Here is a 21,577-nt window from a genome sequence, read left to right on the forward strand (position 1 = left end):
AGGAGGCAGAGGCCGCAGAAAGGCCTGAGATGCAGGAAGCAGCTGGGAGTGGGGGGAGGCTTTGTGCCTGAGTTGTTCTCTGGGTCCTAGGGCCCATTGTGTTCACCAGTTTCTGGGATGTATGGACTGAACCAGCTCACCTGGACCTGTCCAGAGGGCGGACTCTCACACCCAGGGCCCAGGCAGCGCCAACACCCTAGCTTTGTATGCGGGGGGTGCAGAGAGCATCAAACAGCTTTCTGGGTTGCCAGGACAGGGGATGTGTAGGTCACTGTCACCCTCCCCACCCCCCCACCCCCACCGGAACACAGTGGCCAGGATCCTTTAAATCAGAGACCCAAGTTAGAGCTCTCACTGGGGAAACTTTGGCCCCAGGCCTGTAGAATTCCTGCTCCCAAACCCTTCCTTCCGGTTTGAGAGGCAGGAGTGCCAGGGCAGGGGCCTGAAGACGGGTGCACAGCAGACAGGCGACAGGACATCCTTTCCAGACTTCTAAAGGGCAGTTTTGGTGAACCCCTGCTACTTGGATGACGGGGTCCACCTCCTTTCTTCACCACCCCTCCCCCACCATCGAAAGGTCACCAGCGCTGGGCCAAGGTTTCACACCTCCAAGGGTGCCAAAGATTGCCTGTAGTGAAGTGTTAAAATGCAGATTCCTGGGTTCAGCCTCTGAGATTCTCCTTCACAAGGTTCGAGAGAGAGCCCAGAAATCTGTATTTTTACCAAGTGCCCAGCGATTCTGATGCTAAAGCCTTGAAGCACACCGAAGAGCTAGCTCCGAGGACCCTGAAGAATGAACCTCTGCTCCTCCCTACAAATCCCCTCCCCTCCCACTGAGACCATCGTGGATGTACTGCCTCCCCTCAATATTTCATGGCGGTGCGGTTCTGTAGGTTGTGATAAGCCGCAATCAGAGGTTGTGATGGAAACAGGTTGAAGAGTGCTGGCCAACGTCCGAGGGCAGCGGAAGGCTCTCCGCGAGGGCTGGGGAGGGGAGGGGATCCGTTCGGGTGGAGGGGAAGGGGAGGGCTCACAGGCTCCGGCCCCGGAAATCCGATCCCTTTAGGACCCAGAGGTGCCAGTCCCCCAGCGGCGGCTGCGAGAAGGGCAGCCGCTCGGTCTCCGGCAGCCGCCGCTCGGGCAGAGCCAGAGAAAGACCGAGGCTCGGGGCACGGGGGGGAGGGAGGGAGGGAGGGAGGCGCGGCGGCGGAGCGGCCCGGGCCGGCGGAGCAGCCCGGGCCGGCGGAGCAGCCATGGGCGTTGGGGTGCCGGGCCCCCCGAGAGCCGAGGCCTCTGGCCGGACTGGGGGACGCCCGGGCTGCCAGTCCCGCTGACACCGCCTCGGACGATGTGAGCCGGCGACACCGCGGCTGCTTCGCGGGCAGGGCGCGCGCTCCCACCGGCCCCAGCCGCCGCTTTGCTAATTTGGGTGGGGGCGACCGTACCAGGCCGCTCGGGCTTTTGAAGCGGGGCTGGCTGTCTTCAGCAGCTTGATTGGGGGAGGCGACCCACACACAGGGCGCTTGGAGATTTTTTTTTTCATTTTTTTTTTTTTAAAGCGGGATTAACTGTTTTTGGCAGCTTGGTTTTGGGGGGACCGTAGAAAAGGCCTTCTGGGGTTTCTTTTATCGGGGGAGGGGGCGGTGGTCCCGACTTGGCCAGCCGCCTGTTGAAGCGGGGGAGCGGGGAGCAGGGGGATGTGAACCCGGCTCCCCCCACCATGATGAAGACGGAGCCACGGGGGCCTGGGGGTCCCCTCCGGAGCGCCTCCCCGCACCGCAGCGCCTACGAGGCGGGCATCCAGGCGCTGAAGCCGCCCGACGCGCCCGGGCCCGACGAGGCACCCAAGGGGGCCCACCACAAGAAATATGGCTCCAACGTCCACCGCATCAAAAGTATGTTCCTGCAGATGGGCACGACGGCGGGGCCCTCGGGCGAGGCGGGCGGCGGCGCGGGCCTGGCCGAGGCCCCGCGGGCGTCCGAGCGCGGCGTGCGCCTGTCGCTGCCCCGGGCCAGCAGCCTGAACGAGAACGTGGACCACAGCGCCCTGCTGAAGCTGGGCACCAGCGTGTCGGAGCGCGTGAGCCGCTTCGACTCCAAGCCCGCGCCCTCCGCGCAGCCTGCGCCGCCGCCGCACCCGCCGTCCCGGCTGCAGGAGACACGGAAGCTGTTCGAACGGAGCGCCCCAACGGCCGCAGGCGGCGACAAGGAGGCCGCGGCGCGGCGGCTGCTGAGGCAGGAGCGCGCCGGCCTGCAGGACCGGAAGCTGGACGTCGTGGTGCGCTTCAACGGCAGCACCGAGGCGCTGGACAAGCTGGACGCTGACGCCGTGTCCCCCACGGTCAGCCAGCTCAGCGCCGTCTTCGAGAAGGCCGACTCGAGGACCGGGCTCCACCGCGGGCCCGGGCTCCCCAGGGCCGCAGGGGTTCCCCAGGTCAATTCGAAGCTGGTCAGCAAGCGGTCCCGGGTGTTCCAGCCCCCGCCGCCGCCGCCGCCCGCCCCGTCGGGGGATGCCCCGGCCGAGAAAGAGCGCTGCCCCGTAGGGCAGCAGCCCCCGCAGCACCGAGTGGCCCCTGCCCGGCCGCCCCCCAAGCCCCGGGAGGTGCGCAAGATTAAGCCGGTGGAGGTGGAGGAGAGCGGGGAGTCGGAGGCCGAGTCGGCGCCCGGGGAGGTGATCCAGGCCGAGGTTACGGTCCACGCGGCCCTGGAGAATGGCAGCACCGTGGCAACCGCAGCCAGCCCCGCGCCGGAGGAGCCAAAGGCCCAAGCGGCCCCAGAGAAGGAGGCGGCGGCGGTAGCGCCGCCAGAGAGGGGGGTGGGCAATGGCCGGGCCCCGGACGTGGCCCCTGAGGAGGTAGATGAATCCAAGAAGGAGGACTTCTCGGAGGCGGACTTGGTGGACGTGAGCGCCTACAGTGGGCTCGGGGAGGACTCTGCGGGCAGTGCCCTAGAGGAGGACGACGAAGAAGACGAGGAGGATGGGGAGCCCCCCTACGAGCCCGAGTCGGGGTGCGTGGAGATCCCGGGGCTGTCGGAGGAGGAGGACCCAGCCCCGAGCCGGAAGATCCATTTCAGCACGGCGCCCATCCAAGTAAGTGAGCCCCCCCGCCCTGCCCCCGCGCCGCCCCTGCCACGTGCACGCGGCCGCCCCCGGCTCGCCAGCCAGCCGGGTTTGGCAGGCTGAGTCAGCCCCTGCCACCCAGCCCCCTTCCCAGAAGTTCCCACCCTCAGGGGGGCGTGGGGGAGTTCCAGCTGTTTGTCAGAGAGGGATTTTCAGGTGTGCGAGGAGGGTGGCCTGCCCCGACCTGCCCTCAGGTTCCTCCGCCTGCTGCCCCGCCCCGCCGCTCCGCGGAACCCGCCCTGCCCCACGCGGGTCCTGGGACACCTGCTTTCCCTTCCTCACCCAGACATTCCTTCCTCCAGAGGCTGCCAGAGGCTGGGGTTTGGGTAGTGTGAAGGGGTGTGTGTGTCTTCAGGAGAGACATTTACCCTTCACTGGGTAGAGAGGGGGCCGGGGTGCTTTCCCCCTGTATGGGAGCTAGATGGGGTGAGAAAGGGGAAAGCCAGGAACTTCTCGAAACGAAGCTGCAGGGGACCGCAGCCCTTCCTCCATTCTGTTTGTACCCCCACCCCAACTTTGCAGAAGTGAAAGAGGGAAGCAGATCGTGAGGGTGAGCTGGTTTGTGGCCATGTGACTGGCTGGCGCCGTGTTCCCTGGGGGTCCCTGCAGGCCAGCTGCCCGGTCCTGGTTGCACAGGGAGGGGCACTTTGTGTGGTCCTTGATGGGGAGAGGCCTTGTGCAGGCATGGAGGAGGAGGGGGTGGGGCTGGGATCCCCCTGGGTGCCTGGCAGTAGTGGGCATGCCTTTACTCTTGGCTGCTCAATAGGACAGACTCCCTTGGCCTTGGCAGTCCCCAAGTGTTCTTGCCACATTCTCTGGGAGCCCTGAAAGAGGGATGGGAGCTGCCCCTTTTGGGAGTCTCATCCCCACCGCCACTATTGGTGGTTGGGTTGTGGGTTGTGCCAGAGCTTTGAGATCCTCAGAACAGCGCTGATGGGGAGGGAACATCCCCTGGGGGGGAATCAAAAACCCCAGGCCACCCCTCCCCCCACTTCCCACCACCCTCCACTCTTGGCTAGCACATTCAGCCTGCAGGGTTCTTTCTCACCGCCCCAGGCTCAGCTGCACCCGGCCCCAGGTCCGCCCCATGGAAGTGTCCAGGTCCCTGGACTCTCCTTGGCCTGGACCCTGTCCTGCCTTTACCCTTCCCTAGCCAAAGCACCATCTGTTTGCTTGTCGTTTCCATAACTACTCCTGGACTCTGAAGCTTCCCAACTTTCCTCTCACTCGCCCAGAATATCAGCCTCTGCCCCCCTCCCATCTCCCACCCCAGCAAGAGGCCTGAAAGGTTAAAAGTGAGTGGCTCTCAGGCCAGCCCCTCCCCTGGGCTGGGACCTGGGGGGGTCCTCTCGCAACCCCTTTCCCCTCCTGAAGGCAGGGGGGTTCTGAAGGGAATGGGGGGACTGTAGTGTTTCTTGGGACTCTGAAGCAGAGTCTGGATCCCCCCACCCCACCCCCACTAATTTTCCGAGCAGTCCGATGCCCTCAGAGATGGAGTTTGGTCTGGGCCCCTGACTGTCTATATTTGACGCCTTACCCTGATTTTTCGGTAAAAAATAGCACATGATTTGGAGCAGTGCTTCCCGGCTCCCTGGTGACTTTGGTGCTGGCCCGCCCTGTGTGAGAGCCAGGGTGTGTGGCGGGCCCCGTGTGGCTGGCTTTCAGCCTCACTGGGGATTTCCTCCTCCCCACCCTGGCACAGGGGCCCCACTTTTTCTTCTTCCTGCCCCTGCCTTGATGCTAAGTCCAGGGTACCGGGCCCCACGGATGACCCAATTGTTGCCCTTCTGGAGGTGGAGGCCTCTGCTGAGGGCAGAGAACCCAATTCCAGCTTGGCCTCGGGGAGGTGGGACCTCCCCTAGGGCCCTCTGCTAGACCGGCATATCATGGTGGGCAGCCCAAGGAGGGGTAGGAGGTGGTCTGGGACCTCTGAGCCCAGGCCTGGGATTCCTGCAGGGGGCAGGACCAGAAAGGGAATGGATTTGATAGGCTGAGAGAAGAGGGCAGGGTGCAGCCCAGGACAGGCTGTGAGGATGTGTTTTGGAGGTCACAGTGGCCGTGTGTGTCCATGTGTGTCAGGGAGGGGTTTGGTTGACCCAGGAGACTGTAGAGACTGAATGATGAAGGGACCCTGTCTCCTAGAGCAGAGGGTGAGAGTCAGGGGACTCCAGTGCAAAGTGGGCCAAATCCCACTGCTGAGTCCAGGCTCACACCAGCCCTGTCCCAGAGCCTGGGGCATGTGTGCAGTGGAAACAAAGTCACCAGTGACCCACCCACCTGTCCCAGCTGGGTGCAGTCTCATCCTGCCTGGCCACAGTTTAACCCCTGTGACCTTGGGCAGTGGGCCTGGTGCCCTGGACTATGTGTGCAAGGTAGGCAGCCTGTTTGTTCAAGGGGTGCAGTGGACAGATGAGCTTTAAGGTTTGGAGCCAGAGTTTCTCTGATGCTGTGAAATTGAGGGCATTGAGCTAAGTGACCAGAGGGGTCCCTCCCACCTAAGCCTTCTAGTCCTATGAGTACCCCCTCCCTCTCACACTGTGGCAGCAAGCCTCTCTGGTAGGGGGTGGGGACGATACGAAGCAAACCCAGACAAAGGCTGGGACACAAGAGTGCTGCTGCCCGCCAGGGTGCCCACAAGGTCTGCTCCTGGAGGAGACAGGGCCCTGACAAGGGCCCTTGGGGGAGATGGGGTCCTCGTCTGACTCCTCGTGGCTCAGACTCAGCCAACTGATAGAGCTGTTCCCCATCCCTCCCCGCCCCCGCCTGGCTCCAAGTGGTGCCAACCTGTCACTGCAGGCGATGAAGCTTGAGCATGTCATGGTACCCCAAATGGTGCTCATTAACCTCCCACTGGGGGCACCCCTGCCTGGGCCCAGAATTAGACATTCCCACAGAGCCCAGCCCCACCTTCTCTGTCCTTCTGAGAGGGTCAGAGCTGAGGAATTCCTCTTTTTGCTGAGAGACATGGGAGAGAGACAACAGAGGGGTACAGGAGATGCCAAGGCAGGGCTGGCCTCGGAGCCCCATGGCGCCTGAGTTCGCTGTGGGCAGTGTCAGAGGCTGTCCCCTCCTCAGTCTCCTGGGCCCCCTAGCACGTGGACAGGGGGCGTAACTTAGAGAGCTGCAGTTGTGGAGGGAGAGCGGCCTGGGTGTGCAGGGAAGGCCACAGGGCCCAGCTTTTTCCCCTGCTCTTGCCACCCGAGGGGCTCCTGGGGGTGTAGGGCCTGCCTCTTCTCCACGGGGATAGAGGTGGTCTTTTCCTGCTCCCCTCCCCTGCTCCAACATCCACTTGAGCGGCAAGTCAGAGCCAGTCCTGGGTACCTCTCCCCTTCCACCCCTCCTGCTCCCCTCCCCCTCTGCTGTCTCACACCCGCTCCCCCCTCTCTCCCCATCTGGCATTCTCCAGCATCTTCTCCATCCTCTCTCCCCTCCTCCTCTTCCCCTCTTCTGCTCAGCCTGTTCCTTCCTCTCTGTGTCTGTCTTTGTGTCCCCTCTTGCCTGTCTGGCTCTCTGGGTCCTATCTCTCACTTTCCCTCTATCTGGGTGTCTCGGTTCCTGAGTTGGACATTTCTCCAGGATTCCCCTTCCATGCCTATGGCAGACCATGCTCACGCTGGTTGGAGCTGCAGAGAGAATAGCAGTGCGGGTCTGCCAAGGCTGGGTCCCTTTCTGTCTTGACCCTGGGCTCCAGAACTATAAGGGCCTTTGTTTTGCTCAGAGCTGGGGTCTCAGGGGGCCGGGTGAGGCCTCATCTCAGGGCTGTCATAGGGAGGCATGGGGTGGGTAACTCGGCCTGCCTCCTCGGCCTCCTCATGCCAGTTCTGCCCTTGTCCTCCTGCCGGCCTCTCTGACCAGCTGCCTCCCTCCCCAGGTGTTCAGCACTTACTCCAATGAGGATTACGATCGTCGCAATGAGGATGTGGATCCCATGGCGGCCTCTGCTGAGTACGAGCTGGAGAAGCGGGTAGAGAGGTTGGAGCTGTTCCCTGTGGAGCTGGAGAAGGGTGAGAGGCCAGGAGACCAGGTCACTTGGGCACAGCTGGGGTTGACCCGGGTCTCATCTCTGGCACCAGCTCCTGCCCTGTGCTCTCTGTAGGGTACTGTGTGCTAGGTCTTGGGCTCTGTGTTGGGGACACAGTGATGGGCTCCTGGAGAGATGGATGGGGGAGGCAGACATGGAAGGCACAGTCACATCTAATCTCATCCTTAAGCGCTGGAATAGGGGCTGGGGAAGGTAAGGAGGGGCCGCTGTAAAAGCGTTTAACAGGTGACCTAACCAGACTGTGCTTGGGGGCATTCCCCAGGGAAGTGAGGCTTGAGTTGCACTCTGGTGAGGAGGAATTAGGGGAGTAGGCAGGAAAGGGGCTTGGCTGCATTTTCACAGGGAGGGCAAGAAGGGCATGCAAATGAGGCCTTGCAGACCACGTGGTCTTTTGCTAAGATGGATTAGGAGCCATTTCGAAGCACAGGAAAGGTCTAGAAAGACCACGCCAGGCTGTGATGTAGGGAGGGGGTCACAAGTGGATGGAGAAAGGCCATTGTGGTGTGGACAGGAAGATGGCAGAGCGGGTGTGGGTGGACTGGAAAGATCTCCAGGGGTAGAATCCACAGGATCTGGGGGTCATTTGGCTCAGGTGGAGGCTGTGAGTGGGAGGGAGGAATCCAGGTGCCTCCCAGGTCTGGTAGGTGGCAGGTAGTGGTACCATCCCCAATGACGGAGTGTTTGTGGGGGAAGGTCGTTAGTTGGGACATCAGAGGCCCGTGAGTCAGGCAGGGGCAGGTGTGGATAGGGGAATGGACCTCAGGGGAGAGAAAATCTGGAGATCTTTGGTCCTTGAAGCTGTACAGATGAGACTGGTTGAGAGGGAGAGGACCAAAGGCTTAGGGCTGAGTCCCATCCTGGCCACCCCCATCCCGGCCACACGCCCTGGTCTGCATATGCAACAGTCTTGCCTGCCTGTGCCACCCTTGGCACACTCTTCTGCCCGTTGGTTCTTTGGAAGGGACAAAGGGCAGGGAGCGGCTCAGGAGCCATCCTAGTTGACTTGGCAAAGAAGGTGGACAGAACCATGCCCCTTCTTCAGTTGTGAGACATCCCCTAATGGGGACTGCTTCCTGATGTGGGGGGCTGTGCCCTGGAATTCGGGGTGGAGAGTCTCTTGTCTGTCCCCTACAAGCCCTGCCATCTCACCACTCTCTGTTCCACAGACTCCGAGGGCCTGGGCATCAGCATCATCGGCATGGGCGCCGGGGCGGATATGGGCCTGGAGAAGCTGGGTATCTTTGTCAAGACCGTGACGGAGGGTGGTGCGGCCCATCGGGATGGCAGGTACCAATCCTCCCCAGTCTGGCCTGACCCTTTTTCCCTCTCTAACCGGCCATCCTTGGTGGGGTGGGCCACTGAGCAGGGGGTGGGGCGGGCATTCCCTGGGAGACTTGCGTGCTGTGTGTGCAGCTGAGATGTTCGGGGAGCACTGCCATGCCAGGTGCTATTCCAGGCCCCAGAAATACAGCAGTGAGCACGGTCAGCCCCTATACCCTCAAGGAGCTTACGTTCTCCAGGAGGGGCTGGTGACCATGGGGGCTATAGGCATGTGTTGTGCATCCTGGTCTGGAGTACGGGTTGGGCCCTGGTAGGGAGAAGACAGGCATGGAGTATATTTGAGCTTTTTTTTCACTGAACATTGAGTCTCTGACAATGTTGGGCTGGTGCTGGGCCGTGGGGAATCAGTGGTGAGGGCCTGGCACACTTGAGAAGTGTGCAGTGTAGTGTGAGGTAGACATTGAACAAGTGGACACACAAAAAGTAGTGAAATGGAGGGAAATGCAGACTGCTGTGAAGGCATACAACAGGAGGGTTTAACCTCTCTGAGCATTAGGGAAGGCTTCCTGGAGGAAGCAGTGCTGGAGCTGAGAGCTAAGGCTGAGCAGGAGTTAGCTGTGCTGAGGGAGTGAGTGCAGAGGTTCCAGGCAGTGGAGCCACGAGCAGGCAGGTGTAGCTGGGGCATAGAGAGCAGGGGCCTGGAGGCTGTGACTAGACCCATTGGTGGCAGTGGCTCTGGAGACAGGCTATCTTTGCGCATGTGAGTGTGTGTGCCTGTATTGAGCATCTGTGGTTGCAAGGGGTGAGTTCTGTGGGACAGAAGGTTCAGGGAGGGCATCCTGGAGCTGTGTGCCAGCCAGGGACCCCTGTGTTAGCTGTGTATTCCAGGGGTGTGGGGAGTGGCAGTAGGAAGGGCTATAGGGCATCCCCCAGGATGGCTGTAAGTTAGAGTTGACATTGGGGATCCCTTGTGGTACCTGCAAACCTAGACCGCCTCCATGTGACAGAGGTGAGCAGGTGTCCTTGGGCAGCCGGGTGACTTTGGGATCTTGTTGCTAGAGATGGGGCTACCCTGTCAAGGGGCTTCTACCTGTTGTGACCCGGGTGGCATGGAGAGGGGCCAGGAACAGGATGCCCTTTCATTTACCCCTTCCCCTCCCAATGTGAACTTCCAGAGCCTTTCCCATTGTTGCCTGTGGGTTGTCTAAGGAGTGAGTGTGCATGGTGGTCGTGGCCACTCACTTATGCCCACCTGGGAGTGGCATGTGTTGGGGTGAGCTGTTGACAATAGGCCATTTCCTCCATTTCCGTGTGGGAGTCCTGAGAGAAGGCCTGGAGCTCCCAGGGAGGTGGAGTGGAGGAGGGAGGTGTCTGAGAGGCCCCCCACCCTCCATCTCCCTCGGCAGGCCGGACTGAACCTCCCCTTGTGTGGAGAACACGGGCTTCAGGGGACACAACTGGAGTGTGTCGGCAGGTGCACCTGTATCAGGTGTGTGTGGGACAGTGTGAACTCGAGAGAGTGCCATTCAGTCTTGGGGACTTGGGAGGACATCTGTGCACTCAGTTCTGTGCAGAAATGTACACATAAGAGGGTGGCATGTCACTTGTGTGCTGTGGGGCTCCTGGCCAGTGTGCATGGCAGAGATGAACTCTGAGAATGTCACACCGCGAGCTCGGTCAAGTATGATGGAGGAGGGGACAAGAGTGTGATTGTCACAGGAAGTGTGCCTGCCGCGTCTCCTGGTCCTGGACGCCTGTGTCTGCTTTGCTTGCCTGGCTCTCACTGCCCACACAGGTGGGCCTGGCTGACACTTAATCCTCTGGCCTTGTGAATGGTACGCAGGTAGACAAAGTACCAGGTCCCTGTGAGGACAAAGTATCTGTGAGGTTTTTTGTTGTTTTCTTTTCTTGGTTTTTTTTTTTTTTTTTTTTGAGGCAGGGTCTTACTCTGTTGCCCAGGCTGGAGTGCAGTGGTGCAAACACAGCTCACTGCAGCCTTGACCTCCCTGGCTCAAATGATCCTCCCACGTCATCCTCCCAAGTAACTGAGACTACAGGCACGTGCCACGATGCCCAGCTAATTTTTTTTTATTGTTTGTAGAGATGAGTTCTCACTATGTACTTAGGCTGGGGAGCCTGGAGTTTCTGATGGGAGGAGGCTACCTCTACCCTTGCTCCTTGGTTCCCCTGTGACCCCTTAACCAACGTCACTCCGCTAGGATTCAGGTGAATGATCTCCTGGTGGAGGTGGATGGAACAAGTCTGGTGGGAGTGACCCAGAGCTTCGCAGCGTCTGTGCTCCGGAACACCAAGGGCCGAGTGCGGTGAGAACCCAGAGGGGTGGGGCGTGGGAGTGAGCAGGAGGTCCTCATCTAGGCACTCCGCTCACCTGCCTACAGCCAGTTAAGGTTCTGGTGGCCCCAGCTCACAGAGGTTCCGCCGACTCCTTGGGTGCAGGAGTTGCTGTGCCTGGAGTCCCTCGCCTCACACCTGCCTTCTCATCCCAGCTCTCTGGCCTCTAGTACTCAGCCTTCCTGGCCCACTGTCCACCAGCCCTCCAAACTGTCCTCTAGGGCTTATTCTCCTTCCCCCTACCTGTCCCCAACTCACTGACTGAAGAACCAGGACGTCCAGGGTGAATGCTAACCATACTGGGGTCCCCTCATTGGGACCTCATCCCCCCCACCCCGACCAGCCCCATGTCATCCTGGGAAGACTCCTCCCCAGGCCTGTAACCAAGGGGACTGGATCAGAAGCTCCCTGTGTCCACTCTACCTCTGGCTTAACATTCAGGGATCACTCCCTGCCCCCCTGCAAGAGGGGTACTACCCCCAGGAAAGGGTGGTGGAGAGAAACAGGATGTGGGTGGCCACCGGGAGGAGGGGCTGGTGCCTGGAAGTTCCACTATTTCCTCTCCATCCTAATCTCCAGTTGCCATCATCCCGCCCCTTCCTGAAGCTCAGAGGCTTGAAGCATACCCAAGAAACACCTCCGCAGCCCATCCCTGCTGGGAGGGTCATCTTCACCTTTCCCTGCCTCATTTTCTCCCCTGTGGCAGGGGAAGAGCCTCCTGAGTGCATGTCCCCTGCAGCCCAGCCTAGAGGTGGGCTGACATTCTCCCTCCTGCAATACTGGCCAGAGGGGTGAATGGGCCTTCCTGTCTCCCTTGGGAAGGAAACCTGATAAGGACCCCCGTTCCCCCATTCATTATTAACACTGCAGCCTTCGGACTCAGCCCTCTCATCTCTCCTCCCCCGGGAGGGCCTGAGTTTGGAGAGGGGAGCATCAGCAGGGAGGATGATGGCATTACCTGGCTGAGGACAGAGGCAGCGGATGATGCCGGTGCCCCTGCAGGTTTATGATTGGCCGGGAGCGGCCGGGAGAGCAGAGCGAAGTGGCCCAGCTAATTCAGCAGACTTTGGAACAGGAGCGATGGCAGCGGGAGATGATGGAGCAGAGATACGCCCAGTATGGGGAGGATGACGAGGAGGTAGGGAGTCCCTGCCTGGCTGGCCGCGTGGTCGCCCCCTGGTGGCTAGATGAAGCATTACAGTCATCTGCCTCTACTGCTTCCCCTGCCCTGGTAAAAAGCCCACAGTGCCATTCCCTGTCCTCCAGTCACACTCTTTGTCTTCAGAGGCCAGACAAGGAATACACTGTCCTCTGAAAGAGCCCCCAGTCTGAGGGGAGAGCATAGGCCCTAGTCTTGGGGGACCTAATCTGAAAGGGAGATAGATCCAGAAGGGGAAAGATAGTACAGGCTGTTTCTTCAGAGGCCCGGGCTGATGAGGAACTGACCCCCTCTGTCATCAGGGGACTACCAGGCTGTTGGGGGAAGACGTAAACCGTGTCTCTGGTCCAGCCTCAGGCTGAAGTGGGAGGCACGAACCACATTCCTGGGTAGCTCTCTGTCTGGCATGGGCAATTGGTCCCAGCCCTGGTCATCAGGGCTGAGGGCAGCTGGGTGGGGAGGGCCCACAGTCGCCGGTCTCCCTTCGCAGACAGGAGAGTATGCCACTGACGAGGACGAGGAGCTGAGCCCCACGTTCCCGGGTGGTGAGATGGCCATCGAGGTGTTTGAGCTAGCGGAGAACGAGGATGCACTGTCCCCTGTGGACATGGAGCCCGAGAAGCTGGTGCACAAGTTCAAGGAGGTGGGATGAGGGGCTCCCTGGAGTGGTGGAGGGAAAGGCAGGCAGGTCTCCTGCCGTCGACACTGCCTGCCCCACCCTACCGGAGCTAAGTGCCTGCCCCTCTGCCCAACAGCTCCAGATCAAGCATGCGGTCACTGAGGCAGAGATCCAGCAGCTGAAAAGAAAGGTGAGGGTGCGTATGCATGTGCGTGTTCGTTTGCGTGCGTGCATGCGTGTGTTGAGGAGCAGGGTCCCCCTACCCTCACATGCACATGCTGACACTTAGGCACAGGTACCCACAGAACAGGCTGCTCTAAAGCAAGAGGATATGATAGATAACGATATTAAGAGCTCAAGCTCTGGATCCATCTGCTCCAGCATCACTTGCTTCTCTGTGCCTCAGCCTCCTCATCCATAAAATGAGGTCATAATAGCACCAACACCACAGGGTCGTTGTAGGATTAAATGAGATAATACACGTCAAGTCTTTAGCACAATGTCTGACATAATAGGTGCTCAATAAAAAGTCAAAGTAGGCTGAGCGCAGTGGCTCATGCCTGTAATCTCAGCACTTTGGGAGGCCAAGGCAGACTGCTTGAGCCAGGAGTTAGAGACCAGCCTGGGCAACATGGCGAAAACCTATCTCTACAAACAATACAAAAATTAGCCAGGTGTGGTAGCGCACACCAGTGATCCCAGCTACTTGGTGGCTGAGGTGGGATGATCACTTCGGCCAGGGTAGGTCAAGGCTGCAGTGAGCCGTGATTGTGCCACTGCAGTCCACACCAGCCTGGGTAACAGAATGAGACCCTGTCTCAAAAGAAAAAAAAGTCAGTATATTAGCTGTGATACCGAAGCATGCTAAGTTCTGCTCTAGGTTTCTCTATGTTTGTGCTGTCCCACATATGTCTGCTATATATAGGCCCATTGATAAGTACAGACCACCCAGAAATACACACACTGACACATAGCAGCCTGGCCCCAGGCACATAGTACCCACAGACCCCCTCACATAGTACCTCACAGACACATAGAGACACCCACTCTACACAGACACAGTCACAGAGACAGTGGACCTGAGCTTCACATTACACTCGGGGCTATCAGCCTGGATACGCAGACCCACTCTGCACCCACCTGCTCTGAAACACACAGGCATGGCCATCGATCAGACCACCTGGTCTAGGAGGAGTGTCACAGGGCATGCACATTCTCATCTGGGCAAGCAACACACAGGTGCTGATGCTGACCCCAGATGGAGACACGTGACACACACACACACACACACACACACACGTAGTATACACAGATGCTTACACAAGCATGTCAGGTGCTAGCACCCTCACAGGCATGCAGATATACAGACTTCATATTAAAAATCTGTATGGGGCCTCTGCTGGGACCTAGACTATAGGAGTCCCAGTACCTATGGGGCTTCTGCTGTGGTGGGGAGAGACAGATCTATAGGGGTCTTGCAGACATGGGAGTGTGTGTACCCTCTCACATGGGGGTATGCAGGAGAGGAGGCCGGGGTTTGGATGGCTGGGGCAGAAGCAGGGGTATTTCTGGCAGGGAGAGGAGCTCCATGGAGCTTGGAGGCTGGCTTTGAGGGGAGGCCAGTCAGGAGGTGGCAGCATGCCTGTCGGGGAGAGGTGGAGGCAGGGCTGGACTGCCAGGATGGGCTCTGGCTTGCAGTATCCTGCCTCCCCTCTAAAGACTCTGGCCTTGGTCCTACAGATAGCATGGGGTATGTGGCCATTGGGATTTTTCGGAAAGCCACTGCCTACAAAGTGGGAGGGCATGAAAGTGGGCAGTGCTGGGAGGCAGGCAAACTGGTTAGGGGCCCAGACAGTGTCCTGGCAGGGGTAGGCCAGGACTGCTCAGAGTATAGGCAGAGGGTCTGGAAAGGAAGGGTAGGTGAGCGCTGCATTTCCAGGGTCAGAGTGACAGGCCATGTTCCTGGGGTGTATGCAGAGTATGAAAGGGAGGGGCACGCCAAAGGTCTGTTAGTGCATTCCACTTACAAACATCCTCTGGGTACCTTCTAGATGTCCAGTACTGTTCCCATCACCATGATGGGCACAGCCAGAGTTGATCGTTGTTCTTGGGCATCTGCAAACCAGTGACTGTGTCGTCACACACTGGCATGGGGCTCTGTAGGAGAGAACAGGCTTACTGAGCTGCTAAAGCAGGAGGAACCTGATTGGGGTGGAGGTGGGAGTAGGGCTGTGCTGTTGGAGGAAGCTGTGGGGGCTTTTTTGGAGAAGTGACACACGGAGCAGAGAGCGGAAGGGTGAGCTAGAGGGAAATAACTAGGCAAGCAGGAGGGTAGATGGGGGACATTCCAGGCAGAGGGGACAGCACACGCAAAGGCCCTGTGGCAAGTCTGAGGATCTGCAGGAAGGCCTGTGTGGCTGGGGGACAGAGAGCAAGGGATGTTTGCAGCATCCCTCGCAGGGGCCTGAGACTGAGTGCCAACATGGCTGTGAGGTTGTGGTGCCTTTTGACAGGGCAAGTCAGGAAAGGAGGCATAGGTTTGTGCAGCTGCGGGGGTCTGGTCTGGGGCATGGTACCTGGGAGGAGCTGGGAACTAAAGCTGGGAGTTGGGAGCAAGGGTGGGCTGGAACTTGAGATTTGTAGTTCAGAGTGCACAGAGGTGGTGTGGGAGATGGGCCAGTGCCCCAGGGCAGTGAGTATAGAGAGAACAGAGGATCCGGAACTGAGCTGTGGGGGACTGGAGGTCTGCGCTGGGGTCACCTGGAAGCTGGGAGAGAACCAGGATTGTTCAGGAAGCCACAGGTGCAGAGACTGGCGAGCAGGGCTGGGGCTGCAGAGAGGGAACAGAGAGTAATGGTGACCCTCATCTGCCCTTTTACTTCACATATACTGTCTCACTGGAGCTTTTGTGAGCTTGGGAGGCACATATCACTACCATTTTACAGATAGGATAACTGAGGCTTGGAACATTAGTTGCATTGCCCCAAGTCAGAGTATCAGTGACTAACCGAAGCCTTCCAGCCTCCCTGCGAGGGGGTGCAGTGACAGGGAGTCTGGTGGGAGCTATGAGGCTGAGCTCTACTTCTTTCCTCTCTGGGTTTCAGTTCTCAGGCTCAGCCAAAGAGGGTTAGTAGTTGGGGTGCAATGGACTCCACAACGGTAGGAATCCCCTGGCGACTCTGGCCCCAGTGCTAGGATAGGGGTACCCTTTGGCTCCTGCTGGCTCCCACCAACCCAGAGCCATGCCTTTCTCAGCTGCAGAGCCTGGAGCAGGAGAAGGGGCGCTGGCGGGTGGAGAAGGCGCAGTTGGAGCAGAGTGTGGAGGAGAACAAGGAGCGCATGGAGAAACTGGAAGGCTACTGGGGTGAGGCCCAGAGCCTGTGCCAGGCTGTGGACGAGCACCTGCGGGAGACTCAGGCGCAGTACCAGGCCCTGGAGCGCAAGTACAGCAAGGCCAAGCGCCTCATCAAGGACTACCAGCAGAAGTATGTGGCTGGGGGCTGGGCGGGCTGGGCCCAGGGAGCATTGAGAGGCTTTTGGGGGCAGTCCCTCCCCACCCCTCCAGCTGAGTAGGGAGGCAAGGAGCACAGAAGTTGGAGGGCCCCATGGTGGGGACACCCGGTCCGGAATGACCAGGCATCAGAGCCAGCACAGAGCCAGACCCCCAGAGGCTTTGGGAAAACCTGGGGCCTCCCAACCTGAGAACAGGGAAGGGCAGAGCTGCCCAGGTAGAGCTGAGGACCTGGGTCGCCCTGGATGAAAGCCAGACCACACACCCTTACCTGCCGTCTGTCCCTTGCCTGTGCCCAGGGAGATCGAGTTCCTGAAAAAGGAGACTGCACAGCGTCGGGTTCTGGAGGAGTCGGAGCTGGCTAGAAAGGAGGAGATGGACAAGCTCCTGGACAAGGTGGGCCCGGGGCGCCCTGTGGGCAGGGCCCAGTGGAGGGAGCAACACTGAAGCCCCTACCCTGTGGGTCCTGGAGGGAGGGGATGCCATGTCCTCACCAGGGGGGCGGAAGGGGCTGGGATCATGCCTGGTGTCCAGACCTGACCCCCTACCCTCCTTTGTTTTCCAGATCTCAGAACTGGAAGGAAACTTGCAAACACTGAGGAATTCCAATTCTACTTAACAGGAATCATTCCTTGACTGGACAATAATTAACCCCCCTCCCATTGTCCTCCCTCCCCTGTCCTCAACACCCCATCCCTCCCCCTACCAGCCTGGGGACAGGTGCCCCGACTCCCCCCACCCCTCCACCCCACCTCCCCCAGCTTCAGGGACCAGAGGGCTCATATCATAGGCCCCCTTAAGATGGCCTGGGCAGACAGAGGTGGCTGGAAGGGCAGCCTGTTTCTTGCCCCATGGGGCTGAGGCACAGAGGCCGAGGGCTGCCGAGGGCTGGCCTGGTGGTCGATGGACACAAGCACCTGCAGATCAAACTGCCAGACTTTACACACTCCAGCTTTTGTCTCTGGACTGGAACGGGGCTGGGGCTCTCCCAGCATCTGCCAACTGGAGACTGCTCCCTGCCCATGGGGCACCTGGGTGGCCCCTGGGCCTCTTGACTTGAGATTCTACCTTCTCAGCCCTTCCCTCTCCCCTCATCGTTGTGCCGTCTCTGTTGCATTCTGACCCTCCTGCCTGGGGGGTGGGGGCGTTGCCTCAACACCTCCCCCATCTCTGTTCCCTGTCCTGGGGGGGATAGAGTCCACCCCAGAGCCAGAGGCTGGGCCTGGCCCTGCACTGATTTCTCATGTGTCCTTCGGGAAAAGGGGAGTGAGAGTGGGGAAAAAGGGAGAGTTCAGGATACCTGGTCCCCAGCTCCCCATTTCCTGGGGCAGCAGCCCTCAATTTCTCCTTGTGCCTCCCCTCTTCCAGGTGCCAAATAGCCATAACCTCCTCTTGGAACTGTTATGTGGCCTCTCTGGGGTCCAGGTTTCCTGGTCAAGGCTGGGAATGCCAGGGAGGAAAGGGGGTCTGGCTACAGAGGCACTAGTGTTAGGCAAGGGGAACATTTCTCCCTGGAGAGCCAGGTCCTATCCTGTGCTGCCCTGCCTGCCCAGCCCAGGGCGATGCCTGGAAGCCTACTGACATTGCAGGGAGTCAGCCTCACCCCCACCCCCAACTCCTACTGTTTTTCCAATGTTTTGACTGGAGGGCAAAATTTTACTACTACTCATCTTTTTGGAGACCAGGGCTGCCCTGCTGGCAGCCTGCCTTCTAAGTGAAATCGACTCTGTTTCCCCACTTTAACCCCAAATTGGGGCTTGGACCAAGGGAGGTGAGACCCCCCCCGCCCCAGGTCCCCTCCGCTTTCAAAATCCGTCTCATTTTGCCACTTCATGCCCCTGCCCTAACTGGGTTTTTGTTTATTTTTTAAAAACAGACCACCCATCCTATCTGTTTTGGCTTCTTGTCCCCTGTAAATAGACCATGACTTCAATCAGTATTTCTTGTCCCCACCCCTTCCTATCCCCAGATGTGTCCCCATCCCCGAAGGAGCTGGCTGTCTCAGTCCTGGGCTCACGCACTTCACCGGGGCAGATGGAGGGGGCGGAACCGGGTGGGCGGGGCTGCTTCTGGCTGCTTGGGCCAGCGGCCACCCCTGCCCAGCCGTCGGGAGGACCACGTCTCTGTATATAATATATATATATGTATGTATTGTTCCCGGTTTTGTACGGACCATGCCCTCTGTCAGGTCGTCCCCATAAAGGCAGCCCCCAGAGCCTTGCTGCCTGGTTTCTTGATTCACTGGGGTGGGGAGTGGGCAGGGATCAAGGATGCCGGCTGCCCCGGTGGTCCCCTCCCATCAGTGCTGCCTCTAACCCTGAGGAACTTCCTACAGTGTCCCCCCGTTCGCGGTTCCGGCAAACTGCTTCTCTGCCCCTATTCCAGCCATCAGCACCCATGCTTTTTGTCCAGTCCTCCTGGGCAGGGCTGAGGGTTTCTAGAGCGTTCGTTTAGTCTGCATTCGTTTTTCAGGGCCTCCAAGAAGTTCAAAGGATGGGCTAAATACAGCAAGGTGAACCCCAAGTCCCTCCCCCAGAAGACCTCTAAACTGTGGGGACACTCTCAGGAGGCACCCGGTGTGAGGCAGGTGAAGGATCAAAGGATTGCTGGGGGTGGGAGGTGACTGCCTGGCAGTTTTGTACCCAGGGCTCTAGAGAATCTGTTTGCCCTTTGGGGCGGGCCAAGTGGCCTGAAATAGCCCCAGCCCCTGTGCTGGGCCGGCAGGCCTGTGTGCTGACTCACCAGCTTGAATGCTAATGGGTCTGGGAGTCTAGGTGCCAGAGTTCCAGGGACAAGCTTTGGTGAAGTCCCAGAGGGGTGAGAGCCAGCAGGGAATGGGGCAGCAGCTTATGGCAGGCCCCAGGACCAGCCTTTCCTTGCCGGGGTGCTGGTGTGCAGATGTCAGAGACCTGAAGCATGGAGGCACTTGCACTCAGTGGTGTGGCACTAGGGGATTCTCACCTTTGCCATAAGGAATGAAGTCCCAACTTCAGGGCCCTTCAAGGTCACCTTGGTGGGTCCTTGACAACATCCAGATGAGTGACCAGCACCCCCAGGGACAGTCTGCTCCAGAAGCATCCCTTGTAGATGGCTGTGTCACACAGGTCCCATTCATGCTAAGCCAAATTCTGGCTTCCCGTAGCTATCCCTCAAAAACCCTAGGTCTACACCTCAGGCCAGTCCAATCCTGCCTCCCACCTGAGGGTTGCCTGGAAACCTGGGGATAGTGAATACTCTTCCCAAGGCATCTTTGCTACGTGGACGATTGTTGGAACACTGGGAGCCCTGAGGATGCTGAAGATGGATCAAGGTGTCTAATCCCCAAGATCAGAGACCACCAAACCACAGGGTCAGAGGTCATGGCTCCAGAGTTAGAACTCACTGAACCCTGGGGCCACCAAGGCCCTGCTCAGGAAACCTAGCCAAGAAGTGAAGTGGCGTGACCTTCCTGTAATCTGTAGTCTTAATCTGGGTGGGGAGGCAGGCACGAAGGTTTCAAGGGTTTCTGCTGGGCTGATTGGGGCTAAGAATCCAGGGCAGGGTCCCTCTGTCTCTCCCCCACTCCCCGTCTGTCCTGTGTGTTACGTGAGGGGCCTATACATTGTATGTTTCAAACGGTGGGTCAAGTAACCCCTCACATTTAAGCCCAAGTGTGTTGTGTGCCTGGAGGTGTTGTGTGTGGCTTTGCTGTGAGTTTCTCAAGCCTGGGCTATGACTTGCCCATGATACACAGTATGTCCATGTTTGGGACTTTGTCAAGTAGCTGTAAGTGGGCCTGTCACCTTAAAGCCTCCTTATCCCCCCACTCACTTGCCCAATTCTGGAAGCTTGAGTAGGTTTGCCAGCACTTGCCAATAAGGGGTATTTTCCCAACTCCCAGAAGCTTAGGCCTCACTAGGAATAGGGGAACAGGGGCTCCTCCTGGGTCCTATGGCCTGGCAAACATACCCATCATCTCCCCACCCCCTCGGGATGTACAGGGTCTATATAATCAAGCCCCCCACTACAGCGCACCACCCAGATCTCACCAGATGCCTACAAAGCACATCCTCTTTAAGACCGCCAGATGCAGCCCCCACAGCTGTCAACAGAGATGCCACCCCTTCCCCAGATTTCCACAATCTAGCCTCATGGCTGCCAGAAGATTGCGAAGACACCCAGAGACCCCCAAACTCCCATAAATCCCCTAGGATACCCTCAGACCCTAAAGGCTGCTAATTCCGTCTTCACTCGTAGTCACAAGATTGTCCTGGTTCAACAGGCCACTTCCCAGAGGCCTCAGACTGCAGAGTCCTGTGGGCCATCAGGGAACTCTGTCCTATAGACTCCACACCTCTCCTCTGACTCTAGACCCCTGATCCAGCTTCACCACTTGCCTTTTTTTTTTTTTTTTTCGAGATTGATTCTCACTCTTTTGGCCAGGCTGAAAGGCAGTGGCACAATCACAGCTCACTGCAACCTCCGCCTCCCAGGTTCAAGCAATTCTCATGCCTCAGCCTCCAGAGTAGCGCCACCATGCCTGACTAATTTTTGTATTTTTAGTAGAGACAAGGGTTTCACCATGTCGGCCAGGCTGGTCTCGAACTCCTGACCTCATGTGATCTGCCCACCTTGGCCTCCCAAAGTGCTGGGATTACAGTCGTGAGCCACTGCACCTGGCCTTTCACCACTTGCTCTTGAGCAAAGCACTTTCCTTCTTTTAAGTCTCTGTTTTCTCTGAGGCGGTGGGTAATGGAAACGCCCACCTTGTGGGTTTATTGTGAGGGTGACAGTAGATGATCTGGGAGTGCCTGGCACCTGCTAAGATGTGACGTGCGGTAGCTGGTTGTGGATCCTTACATGGCCTCCCTGGCTGGCCTGCCACTGCCATCAGCTCAGTGGGTCCAAGTCTGATCTCATCCGTCCCCACCCCCACCTGCTCCAGGACTCCCTGCCTCAAGCGAAGGTCCACAGCCATCCTAGACCCCTCCTCCCTCACCTCCTAGTCCAGCAGGTCCCCAGATCCTGTCAGCTTCTTCAGTGTCAGCTTCTTCAGGCCTGCATCCTGAAGGGCTCTCAGCTTAATCTGTAATCTTTATGCCCACTGCCACCGGCCCTCAATAGCCTCCAGCGGGTCTCCCTGCCTTCAGAGTGCCCTCTGTAACCCTGTCTCCAGAGGAGCCAAGGGTGCTTCCTAAATGCACACCTCAGCCCCTCCCTCCTCTGTTAATTTTGTGTGTGTGTGCATGTGTGTGTATGTGTGTGTGTGGGCGGGGGGGTGCGCGGCTGGTAGAATAAAGTGCACCCCCCTGCACCTCCCTAGCTTCAATTTATCTTCCCCTCTTGCCCTCCCACCCCCAACACCCCCTGGCACTTCCCTACCCTGGCCCGCAGTTGTAGCCAACACATCACCTCCTCTGGGAATCCCCCACCCGCCCCGCCCAGCCCAGCCCAGCCCAGCCCAGCTCCTGCTGCGGCCGCCGGGACCCAGGCCGGGCCAGGGGCGCGCTCTC

The 21,577-nt window shown here is 58.9% G+C and overlaps 1 protein-coding gene across 1 annotated transcript; it reads left to right on the top strand.

The window, feature by feature from the left end:
* The first annotated feature begins 1,178 nt into the window (after positions 1 to 1,178).
* Positions 1,179 to 18,302, top strand: PPP1R9B (protein phosphatase 1 regulatory subunit 9B). Its single transcript, XM_012503322.2, has 10 exons — positions 1,179 to 3,091; positions 6,993 to 7,125; positions 8,330 to 8,450; positions 10,664 to 10,768; positions 11,799 to 11,934; positions 12,446 to 12,598; positions 12,711 to 12,764; positions 15,830 to 16,059; positions 16,385 to 16,481; positions 16,651 to 18,302. Exons 1-10 carry the CDS (start codon positions 1,721 to 1,723, stop codon positions 16,702 to 16,704), a joined length of 2,454 nt encoding a protein of 817 aa, XP_012358776.2. The 5' UTR covers positions 1,179 to 1,720; the 3' UTR covers positions 16,705 to 18,302.
* The last annotated feature ends 3,275 nt before the right edge of the window (positions 18,303 to 21,577 follow it).

The sequence above is a fragment of the Nomascus leucogenys genome, unplaced genomic scaffold (genome assembly GCF_006542625.1).
Source record: "Nomascus leucogenys isolate Asia unplaced genomic scaffold, Asia_NLE_v1 Super-Scaffold_258, whole genome shotgun sequence".
Taxonomy (NCBI): Eukaryota; Metazoa; Chordata; class Mammalia; order Primates; family Hylobatidae; genus Nomascus; species Nomascus leucogenys.